The 20,017-nt window shown below is 39.5% G+C and overlaps 1 protein-coding gene across 1 annotated transcript; it reads right to left on the bottom strand.

The window, feature by feature from the left end:
- Window positions 1-13,676: 13,676 nt before the first annotated feature.
- On the bottom strand, window positions 13,677-19,752 carry npy2rl (neuropeptide Y receptor Y2, like). Its single transcript, XM_052545067.1, has 5 exons — window positions 19,525-19,752; window positions 17,936-18,629; window positions 17,311-17,467; window positions 16,372-16,702; window positions 13,677-16,281 (listed from the first exon to the last, which is right to left on the bottom strand). Exons 2-4 carry the CDS (start codon window positions 18,568-18,570, stop codon window positions 16,373-16,375), a joined length of 1,122 nt encoding a protein of 373 aa, XP_052401027.1. The 5' UTR covers window positions 18,571-18,629; window positions 19,525-19,752; the 3' UTR covers window positions 13,677-16,281; window position 16,372.
- Window positions 19,753-20,017: the final 265 nt, after the last annotated feature.

The following is a 20,017-nucleotide window of genomic DNA, read 5'->3' as shown; positions in this document are numbered from 1 at the left end:
CGGCACTCTCCTGCGCTCTCACGACTGCCGACTTGCATACTGCCCTCTTCTTTGCCGGCTTGGACACGCTCACCGCTGCTGGCTCGGGCACGCCAGCGCTCACCGCTGCTGGCTCGGGCACGCCAGCTCTCTCCGCTGCAGGCACGGGCACGCCAGCGCTCACCGCTGCTGGCACGGGCACGCCAGCTCTCACCGCTGCTGGCACGGGCACGCTCACCGCTGCTGGGTCGGGCACGCCAGCGCTCTCCGCTGCTGGCTCGGGCACGCTCACCGCTGCTGGGTCGGGCACGCCAGCGCTCTCCGCTGCTGGCACGGGAGGAGACAGGGTCACAGGACCGGCAGGCCCCCTCTTCCTCCTCTTCCTCCTTGGGCGCAGTGCAGAGGCCACAGCTGGGTCAGAGGCGGGTTGGGGGAGTTTGGTCTCGGGCAGGGCAGTCTCGGACGCCGAAGACTCAGAAGTTGACTCCCATGAAAACAGTCTCCCTCGTTTCATGGGGAGACTGCTGGCTGTGGAGGGCACCACAGGACTCTGGGAGGGGCTTGCCTGATCCCCCAGGGTTGCCACGGCCAGGACACGACCCTCAGGGATCGTTGGCAGCTGGGTAGGTGGAGGGGACCTCTGGGGCTCCTCCTCTCGCCCGCTCGCTCCGGAACGACCTCCCCTGGTCCCCCGGAACACCACAAGGCGAGAGCCCTCAAAACAATCTCGCTGGCTGGCTGATGCCATCCAGCATTGCCTCCTGTCTGCTGAGTTCCTTCGTGGTCGGTTCATTCTGTCACGGTTTTGGTAGGGAGGAACTCAGGTGCAGACAGGAAGTAACTCAACACAGGATTTATTATACAGAAGGGAAAACAAAAACCCACGAGGGGGAAAACAAGGGCTAGGGTAAACACTAAATAATTCTCCAAAACACAAAAAACAAGGTAAACAAAGACTGAACACTAACTACTAACAAACACTCACTGCAGGACAAAAGACTTCGAGGAGTTTCAAGGACAAGGTACAATCACGAATGATGAACACATATGAGGTACACAAATCACAATGAACCGACGCAAGACAGAGCACACTTGGAGACCTAAATAGGGGAAACAATCAAGTCACGACAGGTGGCACAGATGGGACAATCAAGACACGACTAGGTTAACAAGGGGGGCGGGGCAAGGGAACGAGACAACACAAGCACATGGCCCAAAGGCAAGGCCATGTGCTTGTACACAAAACATGGGTCTGTCATGATCCTGCCTCAAGACTAGGAAAAATCAAGGACACGAGGGCAGAATCATGACACAAATGTATTATTTATAGACTATGTAATGCAGGCATTCCCAGACTTGTTTATCATCTAAACCTCTTTCATATAATCTAGTTACCTGAAGTACCACTTTGATTTTAAAATAAGTATTTTAATAATTAATTATAAAATTTGCAGGTTCATGGGTCTCTGGTTAATGTTCACATGGCATGCAGTGCAACAAATAAAAGTAATCTAAAAGTAATCAATGTGTAATGTGCAACGTAACGGATTACATTACTAACTACAATTTTGGCCATGTAATTAGGAATTAGTAATGGACTACAGTTTGTAAGTAATCAACCCATCTCTGTGTATGTGAATTCATATGGGATGATCGGAGTATTTCAGAAACTGTTGATCTACTAGGATTTTCACACATATCCAACTCTATTCAAAATACTGAAAAAAGAAAATATCCAATATATATAATATTAGATTGGAAAAAGCTAGCCTGGTCTGATGAATCTTGATTTCTGCAGCAATATTTAGATGGTAGGGTCAGAATTGGGCATAAACAACATGAAATCATGGATCCATCCTGCACCTTGGGCCCTTTAGTAAGAAATGGAGCATCAGTTAAAAGCCACAACCTACCTGAGTGATGGCTACTTCCAGCAGGATAACATGCCATGTCACAAAGCTCAAATCATCTCATGACATGACAGTACGTTCAGAATTATCAAATGGGCTCCACAGTCACCAGACTTCAGTCCAGTAGCACGTTTGGGGTATGGTGAACTGAAGATTCACAACAGGATGTGCAACTCATTCTCTTTAGAAAATGTAAATGTCTACTTCTCTTTTTTTCTCTCTCTCTCACCTGATCCTATATATATATATATATATATATATATATATATATATATATATATATATATATATATAAAAACATGACTTGCTTTTGTTGTGATCCGGTAAGGTCCATGGTGGCTAACTGCCACCATTTTTCCTGTTATCACAGATAATTCCTTTGCAGAGAGACATGTACTGTAGCGTTGATGAGTGCAGCAGAGTTCGGCTTGCCTGCGGCTGCTTGGCAAAGATTATAGTGCACAGTCATCTATAACATTTACAGGGTTCATTGCTCATGTAAAACCAATCAAAAAATTGCCATATTTCTGGCGGCGGAAGTCATTTTCACCCCCTCTGATGGAATCAATGAGGTTTGCATTTACATTTTCAGGGAAGTATGATTCTTCGAGTGAGACAGCTCAAAGTGACCTGGTGGCAGTCAAAAAAAAAGGGGTTTGGACTTTCATTTCAATGATATATTAGAATGTTGTCCATATAAACTGACCATTAAACCTTTTGTTTTTGTGATAAGGTTTCCTCTCTCGCTGCTTCTCTCTTTCTCTCTATGGGAAATGTAACAACACCACCGCAGGGCATTATATTTGTAACAGGAAGTTGGCATGGCTCCACTTTTAATCACAAATTAATCACATTAGTGCTAAGAACAGATGGATTTCTTTTACAGCGCAGACAGACAGAAAAATCCGATTCTTGATTGTGTCATCTTTGTTCGTCTTAAACCATTTCAAATTGTGATTTATAGCTTGATGGCAAATATAGCCAGAGATTCTGAGCCTGAGTTATGCTGACAGTGTCCTGCAAAATCCTCTAATTTCTGAAGGATATGCTCATCAAAATGTGATCTAATGTATCCCAACTAACCAAACTAGCCTGAGAAAAAATGCTGGCTGAGAAATAAACATCTAATACCCTCTGGATTGAAAATTTCAGCATTAGCATTATCCTGTGATTAATGTGACACGCTGAGTCCAAGAATATCTTCAGATGGTAATAAATCCACTGCTTAAAAGCTCGTTTAGCATAAAAAACATTTAAATACCCTTTTTGAGAGTGTTTAAGGCCTTCAGATTAAATTAGATTATGGTGTGGAATTGTCAAAAATCCTCAAAGGTGAAAACGCCACTTTGAAGCTGGTAGATCACTTGACAAAGACAAATGTAATATGCCTGGATTATGTTCATAATGCACACATTATGTACTTTTTAATAGTTGTTAAGTGATTATGTTTTCAAATGAATTCAGAGAGTATCATTTTGTGCAATTTGTATCTTAACCCTAACTATAAACCATACTTAAAATTAGCCCTAACCGTAAACTTAACTAAAAAATCCAGTTGGTTGATGGGAATGCTGTTTCATAACCAACAAGGATGTTGATCCAGGGAAGTCTCCAACTTGAGTAAATTACATTTAACACTACGCAAATCCATGGCTTCGGTTTATGTAGTCATTTTATCAGCAGGCTGATTTATGAACCCCTGCAGACTTCTGCAGTGGTTGTAGATCACCCCCATCTCCCTCCCTGGATATTTTACACAAAACTGTGCGTAATAGCTTGTGGATTGTCTGACCTCCAGCCTATCAATGTCTGGTGAGGCCAGAATCTCTGATTTATCTGCTACTGGTGATGAATCTTCAGCTGTAAACAATGAGCTACACCATGTCCTTTGTGCATATAAATAAAACCTCTGTTTTGGAAAAATGGTTTTGTTTTGGAGGTTGTGCAGGCACATTCTTGTTCTCGCCACAGAACTGAGGGAAATCGTCATATTTCATGAGGAAGGAGACCATCTGTCCACTGTACAATTGTTTGAAGTTTGTGATTCGCCTGTTTAGAGATGAAAGAATGCGTGCTTCCTTAAAAGGCGTCTTACTGGGCAGAAACAAATGAGTCAGGGTCTTCTAACATCTTCTGTTGGTCCTGAAACAATATTTCAGACGAACAAATCCAAACCTAATTTTTAACCTCAGCCCTGTAAATCAGGAGGAAATAATCTGTTGATAAGATCGCTGTTTAAGCCATAACAAGGATGTCGATCCAGGAACATGTCATCATGGTAAACAAGGAAATTATACTTTCAAATGTAATCAATACTAGATATTTTCTGCATTTCTTTTCTTCCTTCTGGTTTGCCTGAGGTTCTTAAACATCTTGAAACTGAACTAAGCTCATATTACCACCATTGTTTGAGTTATGAATTGAGCAGAGATACGAAATTAATCTTTAGTAATTAAATTCATTCATCAGTCAATGTGGATTTCATTATTCTTTAGTCGTGATTAAATACATCAATCAGACTTTATTAAATCTGTCTGTTCATAAAAAAAAAAAAAAAAAACGTTCACCTTCCAGCATTCAGAGAGGCAGCAGAGAAATTCTGTTAAATCACCAAGTTAATTTGATTATGTCTAATTCTCCTGTATTTAAACTGGAAGAATTAACTAATTAAACTGATAAATTGTCAGTATAGGTCATTATAAATTCAAGTCTCACAATGTAATAGCAATTATAACCGAACAACACAGATGCTGAAAACATTGATTAAGACTAACAAAAATCAAACAGCAGTCTTTTTATCATTTCGCTGACAATCAATAACTGGTTCATTCCAATTCAAAGGTTAGCTGTTATGTCTTATTAAATTCTGCTGAAAGTCTTATAACTGATTCTCTTTCTCTTAAACAAAAAAAAAACAGCTATACAATTTTTAGAAGGAGGGATCAACTGTATTTCTTCATATTACACTCAGCTACATCAATAAAGATTTCTCTCAAACATGTTTGCCAATTAAGTTCTTCTTTTCATTCAAACATAACATATCCAAAACCAACACTTGTCAATACAGTTCTATACTACATAGATTTCCATTGCTACCATACACAAAAAAACACAAAAATGAAATAAAACAACAGTAGTAGAAATCAAACATTAACCCAAGGTAAAATAAACCACAGAAACCCTTATAATTGTAAAGAATACTGATTGTTGTGATAAAGTCCAGACACATAACATGAAGTGTCCCATAGGCCCAGGTACATCAGTCTCTTCTTCAATGATAGCACCTCCACATTATTCCCATAGCATGAGTTGAGGTATAAGGAAAAGGAAGCCCATAACCAAAATCCTTCTACAGAAAAAAAAATACAAACATTCAGGGAAATCCTATTCTTAAGTTTTGTGATTGACAACCTCCAATTACTGTTGCCTCAGAACTATATTTGACACATATACATAGAAGCATGAACATCAAAATTATACAGAAAACCATTTAGTAGTTGCAATCAAGCATTACTTACAATTGAGCAGCAAACAACCAAGTTTCTCAATAAGGATGATCTCCCAGTACAGAGAAGTAACACAAGGCACACCATGCTGTCCTCTGTCTCACTCTACTACTTCCTCAGCTTTTATAGCACCCATGGAGCACACTATGACCCCCTTGTGGTGAGGAAGAAAACTACACCCATTTAAAACCTTGTACAGTTCATGACACTGTTACATACCCTTCCCCTCATTGGAAGGCTTAACATAACCATGGAAAGGCTTCAGATTCTGTACATGAAACGTGTCTGGATGGTCAGGGTAATCCAAGAATGCAACAGAACAATTAACTGGACCCAAACACTTTAGAATTTTGGCTGGACCTTTCCACTTGGCAGCTAGTTTTGACATGAAACCTTCACTGGCCCGTGACAAGGGATGAGTGCGCACCCATACCAGCTCCCCAACTTGATACTTAGCAGGTTTTCTCCGAAGGTTATAATAATGCCTTTGCTTCCTTTGAGCTTGCTCCACATTCTCTCTCACCGACTTCAGTAGGTTCTCATACCGTTCCAGTACTGCATAAGCAGGGTTACTGGGGTCAGGTGGACTTGACAGGGCTCGCTCTACTGGTCCTTTCAGTTTTCGCCCTAAAGCGATTTCGGCAGGTGTAAATCTAGTGCTTTCTTGCCAGGCTGTATTAATGGCAAATCGGAATTCCGCAAACCATCGATCCCAATGACGATGATGTTCATTTACGTAGGAGGCTATCATAGTTTTAAGCGTACGGTTAATACGCTCTGTGAGATTAGTTTGAGGATGACTGGCAGTGGTAAGTTTTTGGGTTACCCCCCATTGCTTGCATACTAAATTCAAGAGGTGCGAGGTAAACTGTGCACCTCTATCAGAAACCAAATAGAGTGGAGTACCCCATCGAGTAAAAATCTCATTTACCAGGATATGAGCTATTTGTGGCGCTTTAGCTACACGAAGAGGAAACAACTCAACCCATTTTGAGCAGTAGTCTACTACCACCAAAAGATACTCGTTTTGCCTTGGACTTTTAGGAAATGGTCCCATCAGGTCAACTCCAAGCATATATCCTGGCTCCACCACTGGGGTGTTCTGCAAGTAACCAGACAACTTGGATATAGAGGGTTTATACATTTGGCACACTTGACACTCTTTACAGTGCTTCCAAACATCCGAGCGTAAACTGGGCCAATACACCATATCCAACAATCTCAAAAGGGTTTTGAGCCGACCAAAGTGACCACTCAAAGGACTGTCATGGGCGTATTTCAAGAAGTCTTCACGTAAACATTCTGGTACCACCAACTGAAATTTCTGACCTTTCTGTCCATCAGGGACACTGCGGAATAAAAAGCCATTCTTTACCACATAATGGATTCTTAATGGATCGATATCTGCTTGAGTGCATGTCTTATCAACTAGTTCCTTTATTTCAGTATCCTCTTGCTGCGCTTTGGCAATTTCCTCCCAATCCACAGGTAGACTTGAGGGTGTTACTAGTGAACTTGCAGACCTCACCTGCCGTACCATGTTCACCATCGCTTTATCTTCCAGACTTCGGGATAATGTATCCGGGACCACATTGCATTGACCTTTGCGATATCGAACTGTAAATTCGAACTCCTGCAGCCGTATAGCCCAACGGGTCAATCTTGATGATGGTTTGGGGTGATTAAAAACCCAAGTCAACGCTGCGTGATCAGTTATAACTTCAAATGGTGTACCTTCCAAGTAGGGTCGCCACTTCTCCACAGCCCACAAAACAGCACAGCACTCTTTCTCAGATACAGAGTATGCTCTTTCAGCCCCCTGAAGTAAACGAGAAGCATAAGCTATAACGTGTTCCTCTCCTTCTATGTCCTGAGTCAAAACTGCTCCCAGCCCTTTCTCACTGGCATCTGTCTGGACCTTAAATTGCTTGGTAAAGTCTGGGGAAATCAGGACAGGGGTTTGAGTTAGATCATTCTTAATTATTTCAAATGCCTCTTGACAAGATTCTGTCCAAGCCCAAGTGGCTCCCTTCCTTTTTAAAGCATGTAGAGGGGCCGCTTTTTCTGAAAATCGGGGTACAAATCGATGATACCACCCAGCAAGTCCTAAAAACCGTTGCACATCCTTCAGAGACTGAGGCACAGGAAACTGACTTACTGATACGATCTTAGCAGGATCAGTCTTAATGCCTTCGCCTGAGATCACATGGCCCAGAAAAGTAAGAGACTTTTTCATCAGGTTACACTTTTTAAGATTTAACGTCAGACCAGCTTGATGGAGGCAGCGGAATACTTGTCCGAGGTGTAGCAGGTGTTCATTCTCATCCTTTGAGTATACCACAATATCATCTATATATACAAAACAGCACTTTCCCTTGATTTTGCGCAGTGCACATTCCATTAAACGCTGAAAGGAGGCTGCAGCATTTTTGAGGCCAAAAGGTAGACGTAAAAACTCAAATAGCCCTGAAGATGTCACAAAAGCAGTTTTACGTATACTTTCTGGCTCCAGCTCCACCTGCCAGTATCCACTTTTCAGATCTAATGTACTGAATATTCTTGCTCCATGTAAAGATCCCACAATGTCCTGGATTTGGGGCATCGGATAAGCATCCAAATGAGTTTTTGAGTTCAATCCACGAAAATCTACACAAAACCTAGATCCACCATCCTTCTTGGGAACAATAACAACAGGAGAAGCCCATGGGGAGTTGGAAGGTCGAATTATATTATTGGCTAACATCTCCTTTATCTCTTTGTCAATGAATCGTTGTTTCTCCATAGATACACGGTAGGCTCTCCTACGGATAGGAATTTCATCTATAGTGTTGATGCAGTGCTTGATTACAGAAGAGTGTCCTACCACATTTGTGCAAACCATAGGCCATTCACTCATCAACTTCTCTAAGTGATTCTGGAACTCTGAGGTGGTATCTGCTTGGAGAGCTAGCTGTTGAACATCCCTTGGGACTTTTGATGTTACTTCTTCATTAGACAAAGCCAGGTAAAAGGACACCAAGGAGTCGGAAAGAGATTTGGCTGGCAAAAGGGGAAACTTCTCGCTCTCGTTTTCCTCTTGAGATATTATGCCATACTGGGCCCTCCGGAAATCCAGCATAATCCCAGCTGAAGTTAAGAAATCCATTCCCAGAATTATTGGTACTGTCAGATCTGAATCTCTTAACACATACAACATTAACTTTAGCTTTTGTCCTTGCAGCTCACATTCCCAGTTTGACATGCCTATGGAAGCATGCATTTGCCCATTGGCTAACATGAATGTCTGTCCTTTGCTTGGGTTCCACTGCTCCTGTCCTTTAAGCTGATTCCAGCAGGACTCTTGAATTAGAGAGAGGGTGCTCCCAGTATCTACCATTGCCTGAAAATATCGACCTCTTAGTAATATGGGTAAAGTCACCATTTTCAATTCAGACTGACTTGGAATTGAAACAGACTGAACTACACGAGTGTTAGCATGGGTCAATTTATGGACAGGGTCTCGATCATTAGGAGTCTTTTTCTTCTGCAACTCAGAATTAGCCTGGCTCCAATATCGTTTGGATTCTTCAAAATCTTTCTCAATTTGGGTCCCTATCCTGACCAATTCACTAACATCTCTCACTGTTCCACGTAACAAGCTGGCAAGACGAGGATTACAGTTTCTTAATATGGCTTGTACCATTTCTCTCTCTGGCATGTCCTTCTTCCATCTTAGGCACAATGCCCTGTAATGGAATGCAAAGTCACGTATACTCTCTTTAGACCCCTGTTTCCTCTCCAGCAGCCTTCTTTCAGCTTCAGCTTCATAATCGTCATTTAAAAATGAGCGAAGAAATATTTCTTTAAACTGATTCCATGTCAATACAGTTCTTTTCTCTGCTAACCACCAATCTTTTGCCGTACCCTTCAATACTGAAGTAAGAGCAGCGAGAATTTCAGAGTCACTCAAGGGTCGAATGGCCAAATATTCTTCACACCGCTCGACAAAAGACACCGGATCAGTCTCTCCCTCACTTCCAAAATGGGGAAACTCTACTTTAACAGGGGGAAGATACGTGGGTGCAGGTACAGTTTCAGTGTTGGCTAATAAATGCTGAGATGATGGAATGGCATGGGTCTTCCTCACACCTGGACGTGTTATGGTCGAATACTGCTCAGGAGCAGATATAGATACTGGAGTTGATGTTACTGGTACCCACGACCTTAGCTTGTTATCAATCTGTAGATCTCTCCTTTTTAGACAGTCGACCATAGACTTCCCCAAGTCTTGTATACTCAGTTCTACGATTTGTTTAACTCTGTCACACTCTCTGTCGATGTGATAGGCCAACTTTTCCTCCAGGGATCTACACTGAACATCAAGATCTGCTTGTGAACAGCACTGGCTCACCTTCTGAATACAATCTGCACTGCACTTCTCCAGGCTGACAACCCGTCCTTTTAACTCCTCTATTACTGCCTGTAGGGACAAGTTCAAGTCAGCTTCCTCCCTTTCATCAGGTAGTAGAGGCGTTGTAGAATGAGGTGGTGGATCTGGATCTGCAATGGAATCGTCCTCTTCAGAATTAATATACAGCTCACTCAATGTATTTATGAGTTCTTTAACAGGTTCTCTACGTGTCACAAATGGGCCAGCTGTAAAATCAGGATTGGGCACGCTCTCATCCTTCTCACCAGGACTTAAGTCTTCCATTTCTTATTCTGCATACCAGAGTAATTAAGAATGAATACAGATTTGTCCCTGTTCGGGCGCCATCTATAACTGATTCTCTTTCTCTTAAACAAAAAAAAAAACAGCTATACAATTTTTAGAAGGAGGGATCAACTGTATTTCTTCATATTACACTCAGCTACATCAATAAAGATTTCTCTCAAACATGTTTGCCAATTAAGTTCTTCTTTTCATTCAAACATAACATATCCAAAACCAACACTTGTCAATACAGTTCTATACTACATAGATTTCCATTGCTACCATACACAAAAAAACACAAAAATGAAATAAAACAACAGTAGTAGAAATCAAACATTAACCCAAGGTAAAATAAACCACAGAAACCCTTATAATTGTAAAGAATACTGATTGTTGTGATAAAGTCCAGACACATAACATGAAGTGTCCCATAGGCCCAGGTACATCAGTCTCTTCTTCAATGATAGCACCTCCACATTATTCCCATAGCATGAGTTGAGGTATAAGGAAAAGGAAGCCCATAACCAAAATCCTTCTACAGAAAAAAAAATACAAACATTCAGGGAAATCCTATTCTTAAGTTTTGTGATTGACAACCTCCAATTACTGTTGCCTCAGAACTATATTTGACACATATACATAGAAGCATGAACATCAAAATTATACAGAAAACCATTTAGTAGTTGCAATCAAGCATTACTTACAATTGAGCAGCAAACAACCAAGTTTCTCAATAAGGATGATCTCCCAGTACAGAGAAGTAACACAAGGCACACCATGCTGTCCTCTGTCTCACTCTACTACTTCCTCAGCTTTTATAGCACCCATGGAGCACACTATGACCCCCTTGTGGTGAGGAAGAAAACTACACCCATTTAAAACCTTGTACAGTTCATGACACTGTTACAGTCTGATTATTTTTAGTGCTTGTGCACATACACAGTCAGTCACCTCAGTCTGTGTTTATCAACTGAGGACAAGCCCAGTTTTAATTTATGGTTTCCCCAGTTATTTTGTAGCATATGCATTGATTTTATATTTTAAGCAAGTGCAAATGTATTCTGTAAACAAGTTTACAGCTGAATACATAGCAAATTCTGGTTCAACTATAGCTTCATCTTGCACATCGTATTTAAGCCATGTAATAATGGATATTCTTTAACCATATTGATTTGATGAAACAAATTAACTACCATTCTGTGGAGATCTTGAGAGATATTTCTGTGTCTGAAATGATTGAGATAAAGAGAGAGCAAGCTTGGTTCAAGGAGGTCACGACTTGTACGCTGTTATCTCTGATTCATTGCCTCTCAGAGACATTGCGCACTCTGGGAACAATTTTTTGAGCCAATCACCTGAGCTGCAAATACTGTGAGACTGATCTCTGTATATTAGAACTCCTTCCAGCAGAGAAGGGAACAAAACAATTTCTCCCTGTTACAAGGTCTTCAAAAATTGGGTACTCATAGTCATAAAGCATCTGCTTTTGCAGTTTGTCATTCCAAGCCCTTCTGAGAAAGACAAAATTAGAAGGTCTAAAGAAAGTTCACACTGCTCTCTCCTTGCAGCAGCAAAAAGTAACAGAAGTGCATCCTTCAACGTTCAGATATTCCTCTAGTTCCATAACAATAGTAATAGAACAGCTCATTCAAAAATGAGACTGTTGTCATTTTTTGCAGTTCCAAGAAAATGTAGCCTAGAACTTAATGGATAAGTTTGCAGATTTCTAACCAGCTTTGTCTTGTTACATTAGAAGTATATATATAAATAAACAATGTGCACTCTTTTTCTGTGTTACCTGCACCAGTGAATCCCTCCCAGTGTACTTCAGTTTTGTCCGATAACTATGAAGATGACTAGGATATGTTAGCATCAACACCAGCGGACCATAACAGTCTGTGTATCATAAGTGTGTGCTACAGATTTGTTGTTTGCTACTTTAAATGCTTGGGTGGATTCTGATTAGCTGTCTGTATTTTTAACATTAATCAGATGGAAAATAATTTTTTTTCTGAAATTTGGTTGCACCAGTACCTTAAATTTTTTAATCTGCATCATAGTAGTTAAAATAGAATTAGAACAATTATTAATAATAAGAGAAATTTCTGCTTAATGCTTTGTTCAGTGTTCTGGAGCTCCCTTACGCCTTTATGTTTGTTTTCTGGCACCTCTACTTCGGGGGTGGCCTCTGCCGAAGTTTAATAAATGTAGTTCTCTCATCCTCTGCATTTGAGTCTTCTGTTCAATCGGCCGTGACAACTTCAGTCTGAGTCTGAGCTGTTTTCTCAGTTCAGTGTTCTGCTGGAATAATTGGAGTGCTAAATGAGCTGGCAAAAACCAGCATCATAGGATCATAAACGCCAATATTCTGGCTCATTTCGAGTCAGAGTGAATGCTGTGCATGTCCAAAAGTAACTTGTCCAAAAGTAGATCTGTGCTGCCTCAAGAACAATTCTTCCATGAACAGATGTCACTCTGGACTGTTCACTGTTCACTCTGCCTGAGGCTATGGATTACAATTAATAATAATTTAAATCATTTTGTTTCTTGCACAGACCGATCGTTTCACTTCATAAGACCACAATATATTGCCAGGAGCCACAGGTATTAATTTTGTGTTCTCTGATATGCCTTTTTTTTTTACTCTCAAAGTGAAGGTGACCTCTGACTTGGATTTTATGAACCCTCATGAGCCATTTATTCAGCTGAAAATCTTCTTTACCGTTTCTGCCAGAGGGTGATTAAATTAACAGCATATTTTCATTTTTGGGTGAACTATCCCTCTAATTTATTTCCAGGCATAGCTGCTTGTCTCTGACTAAACTTTATTTGGAGAGCGGCTCACATTGTTTGAATCCTTGCAAAACGTTGAGATACAGTGGACAGAAACAAGTGATGTTCTGTGTGTATACAGTTCAAGTGATAAATCAGAAAGGACAAATACTTGATTTAAAGTAGGTATAATATCCCCTGCTTATCCAGTTATTGTCTAGTTACAATAGTAAACATCTGCAGCTAGCATACTGAGATGCTCATGTTGAGGAATAATCATACTGTGAATTTGGATCCGAAAGGGAGGGAGTACGATTGAATTTGGATTTGGATCAAGCAATAAAAAAATTAATTAAAAATTCAGTCAGAGTCTGTGAAAAGACCATGAGTTTGAAAGAAAAAGGCCTGTCATCCCCATATTGTGTGTGACATAAACAGATATGATGGATGACCCATAGTTTATTTGAAAATACATTTTTGCTTTGGTTTTTCGGTCGGTCAAGGTACAATAACCAGATGAAATACAAGCGCAAAAGCAAACAAGGATATAGACACAAGTAAAAAGTGGGTATGTGTGTGTCAGCCGCCTCAGAGTGACAGCTAGGATTTATAGTTTCACTGAATCAGATCATTTCATTTTTGCAAGGCTGTTGTTTCATGCAAATTTCCGGAAGAGGGGCCTAGAGAGGGACTGCTTGATGTCTGTGTATATTAGAAAGACATGAACTGTCATCTAAAGCACATGTGAAAACTAAATCCTGTGATAAGGACAATCAGCATTAAACAACTAGCTTCCGTTTTATTGTGAGATTCGATTCGAAGTTTATTTACAAAGAACCTTTATCTTCATCTTTCATCTGCTACATCGCAAGTATATATAAATAAATTGTGAATTATACAACATTAAAAAATAATTTTAATGTATCACAGCACAATTTGGTTGGTTTCAACCAAAGTTTTGGTACATAATGTTTTTTAAATGTAAACACATCTTTTAATACAAACAAGAATAACATTTCACAAAAACAGATCCACAAATATATATGTTCATAAGTACTATATGTTACATTGTAAATGGTTTGCTGAGTGAAAGTCTGTTTTTAGTCTTTTCTCAAAATGTACTGGGTAAAAGCATTAATGCTTATGTAAATATAATGATTAAAATCTATAAAGAGGGTTGGCTGATCAACACTAGTAGGTGTTTCTGTAACACCCTCACACAGACAAATAGATTTCGATGTGTGAACTGAAATCCCAGAAGAAAAGCTGGACTGTTGATTTTGTTGTCTGTGTGTTTGTCCAACATGTGTAAAAAAAAATAAAAAATCAACTAAATAATTAGGAACCACTTGATTATTTGGTATTTTGACTCACTCATCTTTCCCTTGTTCTGCGTTCAAAAGTTTCAGTATCTGCAGGATGCTGACACAGACAATAATTTAGAAATAAATAATACATGTTTTTGTCATGCTGTCAGCCCTGTCCACCGTGAACTCTTATTGGTCAAAAATCTTGCTCAGATGTGTTCTAGCTGCGATCTTGCATTCGGTGTAGTGGACAAATTGCTTGTTGCAATAAACAAATTCAAATTGTTAAAAATTTATGGGTTGCACTTTATTTTACAGTACGTGTACTTACATGTACTTATATTGTCCTTACAGTGTATTTATCTAAGAAAGTTCTGGTAATACAAGGTAACTACATGGGGTAGGGTTAGGTTTAGGGGTAGGTTCAGGGTTAGTACCTAGTTATTACATAGTTATTGTAATTACTATAATAAGTACATTGTATGTACATAAGGAACAGGACTATAAAATAAAGTGCTACCAATTTGTGCCCTACAGTAGCAATTGTACTATTTTTATCGGCCGATAAATTTTTGATTATGCATTACAGATGTAACACCTATGAGTTACTCTTCATGTAAACAGCACCTTTCTTGTACATATCATGTTAATGGCTTTTACATTAATTCATAAGTATATACACAGTGCTTTTCAGCATTTATGCCATGTAATGCATTTTAGACTTCCATCATTAATGTATTATTGTTTGTTTGTATATGCTGAAGATCTGGTCAAAATGATTCTCTATTGCAAGAGAGAACATGTATTGAATCCAGAATATTCCTTTTACAAAAACAACACTATCGCAGTGCAGTGCGGTTATATTTCACTAATAATTCCCAATTCTCATCCTAAATTCAAGCAGGATCCACACAGAAGCCCAGAGTACTAATTAAATGTGGCATTCTCATTTCCTGCAGACAATTTAGGTTAAAAGGAGTCATTTAGTTCTACAGTGGACAGGCATTTACTTTCCATGTCAATAGAAACACATCAGCAAACCCGTAACTTGTGTGAATCATCGCTTTTTAAAGCAGCTTTGTGTTCGATTTTCCTTCAGGAAATTGGAGAACATGGGGGAATAAGACAATGTTTTCATGTTGATATGACATCATAAACCTCTAATGTGCTGGCTGTAATTCTACAAGTGACATTTTCAAAGGCAGATGAATAACTCTGTGTGATATATATACATCATGTGTTTCTGGTATTTTTCACTTTCATAGAACAATATTGATTTTGCTTTAAATTACATTCATCTGGCATGGCGATTGCAAATGAGACAGCTTTACAGAAGACAACAATATACAGTAGAAAGCACATTTCCATTTACTGTTTTTTTTTTCACATACACATCTATCTTGTCATATTTGCACATGCCAACCATTCCTAGGGTTATGTTTCTAAAGAGTGAACCAGCAGGGAACAATTCACTTTGATCCGTCAAATCCTCTGTTGATAATTCTTTGTTATGCATTTTAGATGAAATACATTCATAATATTTTCAAAGTATCGGACTGACAGAACATCCCGCAAGGTTTAGTGGAGGAGACAATACAGTTCACAAGAAGTGATGGCTGCTTGAAGATAAGAGAGCACACATTTGTCATATGGTAACATCTGAAACTGCTTCATGATGAGGAACCTTCTTCTATGATGAGCAAAACTGCGCATAGTCATCTTTCCTACAAATGGAGAGGCATCCGCAAAGCAAGATCCAGAAATAATTAGTGCAAAATGTTCCTGATTCAAGTATAAGTACATTCAGCCAACTTTATACATCTTGTTGAACATGCATTGATGAAGATGATGAGAAGAGTTCACAACATAGAATTTAGCTAGGTCATATTGTTGTGAAGCTGCCACCAGAACAATTTAATTTAACCAAGCCAGCATAGATGGGAGACATCCTGTTGACAAGCAGATCTGAGATCTGACAAGAGATCTGACAAGCAAATCTGTGATGGTAAGAAGTGTCTTAAATTTGGATACCACACAAATCACTATGAAGTTCCTGCTATGATTAATCCTTCATAGTTTCTAACTGGCATTAGGAATCCTTTCAGTATCCTCACCTAAATCATAAAAACCCAGAGAAAGGCCAATTAGATTTGATTTTGACAGATAGAAAGACAGACAGACAGAAATATATATAGCTAGATCACCTCAGACATCTGTTGCATTGAGATGTGTCGTCACTATATCTTGGGCTTCTAAAGCCTTTTTGGGTTTGCTGCGAACCGCTGTTGCAGCCTGGCCTTCGGTGTGCAATGAATCAAGCCGTTCCTTGCAACTGAAGACTGCAACAAAGGCGCTGCGGTAGTTCCGGTTCATCCAACCATACAGCAGTGGATTGGCAAACGTTGAGCACATGGCCACAATGTGGAAAACAGTGTAAAGAAGCCTGAAGTCCTTCATGTCCAACACGCTGTGGTCAATGTCAATGGCGAGCTGGAAGGCGTGGAAAGGCAACCAGCTGACCGCAAACACCACGACCTGCAACATACAGGATGAGATGTTACATCTGCACGCATGCTGCATCAGTTGATCTAGCCATCTAACAATATATCTATCTTTTGTGTATACACCTTCCAAAAGTTTTGCAGAAAGTTATATTAACACTTTTATTAAAAGATGCATTAAACTGATAAAAAAAGGTGATCTACAGACTTTTCAATGCTCTTTTGAATGATCGATAAATCAAAGAATCCTGAAACAAATGATATAATATTAAGCAGCACTGCTGTTTTCAGCAATGATAATAGTAATACAAAATTTCTTGAGCACCAAATCAGCATATTAGAATGATTTCTGAAGTCATGGCTGCCGAAAATTCAGCTTTGCATCACAGGAATAAATTACATTCTAAAATATATATTGAATAGAAAATGGTTATTTTAAATTATAATAACATTTCACAATATTGTTGTTTTTACTGGCAATAAAAGGCATTATAAAAACCCATTATGGTCAACCACTAAACGTTAGTCATCATTTTCATTAACAGGCTTTTTGCTGTCTATATGTGAACGTCTATAATAATATGAAGATACAGGAACACTATGATATAATATTTGCTCAGAAAAGCTGGGAACTGTACACACCATGTTAACCAACATCTTGGTGGTATTGCGGCGGCGCTGATGCCTGTCATTGCGACCAACTGGGCTGACGTGATTGCGGAGTTTACTCCAGATACGGATGTAGGCAAACGATATGATTGCCAGAGGCAACACATATTGCAGCAGCAGCGTGGAGATTCTGAAGAGAGAAAACAGCCATCAACGGCATAAGTGCAGCTGAAGAGTGTGATTATGTAATTGTTAAAGAAGCTTTCATAAAATATGTAATCGTGCCCCAAAATTTTAAAGGCCATGACTCATTTTAGCTGTAATTTATGTGTTACAGTGCAAACAAGATGTTCAAAGATGAAAATAGATTTTAATAAAAATCTTGATTTTAAATCTAAATAATTCACAGTAATCATCCTCTTTGAAAATGTTTCAGAAGTTTGTCAAAATCTAGATAATGTCTGTTTACATAAATAGCAACCTTTAATTTTCATAAATGTGCATACGTATCTATAAAATATACAGATCTTTGTGCTTTGGGTGCAATTGGAAGACAGTGAAATTTGATAAATAAACACAGCATGCATTTGTGTCTCCTTGAGGGCCTGAGGAAACTGTAATAATGCAGTTCATTAAAATATGCATGTCTGGTACTCACGAGTATAGAGTGCTGTCTGTACTACTGTCAGGCCACTTCTCTCCACAAACCTCAATGGAGTTATCTGGAGAAAGATCTACGATTCCATACTCCCTGAATATGGCCAGTGGGCTTGCCAGAACGGCACTTACCACCCAGGTGATGGCAATGACCAGAAAGCAGGTGTCCTTTGTCATTCTAGTGTCTAGGTGATAAACGATGCATCTGTGTCGATCCAATGCAATTACGTTTAATGTAATAGTAGAGACGTGGACGGCGAGACCTTGAGCGTATGGCAGAGTGAAACAAAGCACTTGTCCAAACTTCCATTCCTTGAGAAGAGTGTAAGCCAGTGTGAACGGGAGACACAACGTGTTGACGAGCAGATCAGCAACTGCTAGGTTTGCAATGAAGAAGTTGGTGACGGTACGGAGTGTCTTAAACTTGTAAATCACATATATCACCAGGGAGTTCCCCACAACGCCCAAAAGGATGATGGTAGAGTATGCCAAGATCAGGATCACCTGCACCCCAAGAAGCTTGGTGCTGTCTCCCAGCTCTAACAGCGGATGATTCAGAGTCACGTCAGATGAATCCTCCCCGATGGCCAGCTCTTTGCTCCCAGAGGAGCCATTGATTAAACTGAGGGAATCCATTTAACACATGGCCATGTCAGATTTTAGAGAAAGACCGAGCTGCCCTTAGGTTTGACGACCTGAAAACACAGGTTTGATTTGACATTATGAATCTGATCAGTATATAAACTTTTGATTTGACATTATGAATCTGATCAGTATATAAACTTTAGATAGATAGATAGATAGATAGATAGATAGATAGATAGATAGATAGATAGATAGATAGATAGATGGATAGATGGATAGATGGATAGATAGATAGAAAGAATGGACATGCATTACACAAAATTTGGATTGTATACAATGAAACTGATGATACTGTTTTTTATTAGACTTAAAGAACTAATCTGTGTTTCTGGAAACATTTCTTTAAATAATTATAAGTAAAGCTTTTATAAAAAATATATACTTTTTTTTTTTTTTTACTTCACCATATGTTAATACAAATACACTAAATATTAGTCTATTTCAAATTTACACGTGACTACCGGATAATACGACTCTCCATTCCGGAGTATAAATATTTGATCTTTTCAGAGAGAGTCTGTAGCGAGACCATTTTGTTTTATTTCCACCAGAGAAAGAAGGCGTATCGACTTCTGAGGTAACTTGTCAGGTCACGTTCATTAAGGAAAAATGCACTGTGCGCGTTAAGAGCTCGTTACGCACGGCTTGCCTGCGCTCGAGCACACTCCATCGTCTTTTTGTGAGAGACGAATAGGTATATGGCGAATCCATTATTATTACCAGGCATAAACATACTTTGGAGTCCGTGGGAACTTTATGGCACACTTCCCAGTTCACGGACACTGCCGGAGCAATGGTCCGTGAAGGAGCACACGAGGCGCACCAATTAAACGAAGAAACTGAGAGGCGTATAAAAGATCGTAGCCTGTATTATCAATGCCCCTTTCAGAGGAATGATGGAAAAGCGGGTTTGGACTTAAAATGAACTATATTAGAAAGACTTACCGATTCCCAGGCAGCGTTTTCACCTTGCCGTCTCCAATGATACGTCGTGCGCATCAGGATACATCAGTTCAACTGAAATCTTAGAAATGTTATGTAGCTAAATTTATAAACTGACATACAATAAACAAGTACATGTTCTTCTCTTTCCTTTTTTCAATCAATATGTTTTCCTGAAGGAGAGGTTGATGTTCAGGTGAGGTGGGCTGTGGAGCTCAACCGTCTCTGACGCTCGCGACTGAATAACATCCATCCACACAAGCCAAACCCACAAGTTCAGAGTTCTCTATAGGGAAGAGAGGGAGAGAGATGAATCACGGTGGCTAATTTCAGTTTAGATTTAATAAAACAAAAATCATGAAGCGTGCACAACTTATCCATGCACCATTCAAAAATTATATATATATAAAGGTTATATACATTTTATTTATTGTAAAAGCTTGAAGTCTTATGGTCACTTTATGCAGCATGTAAGCTATTTCTGTAAAATATCAAT

This window comes from Carassius gibelio, chromosome B1 (genome assembly GCF_023724105.1).
Source record: "Carassius gibelio isolate Cgi1373 ecotype wild population from Czech Republic chromosome B1, carGib1.2-hapl.c, whole genome shotgun sequence".
NCBI lineage: Eukaryota > Metazoa > Chordata > Actinopteri > Cypriniformes > Cyprinidae > Carassius > Carassius gibelio.
This window is presented reverse-complemented; position numbering and strand designations above follow the sequence as displayed.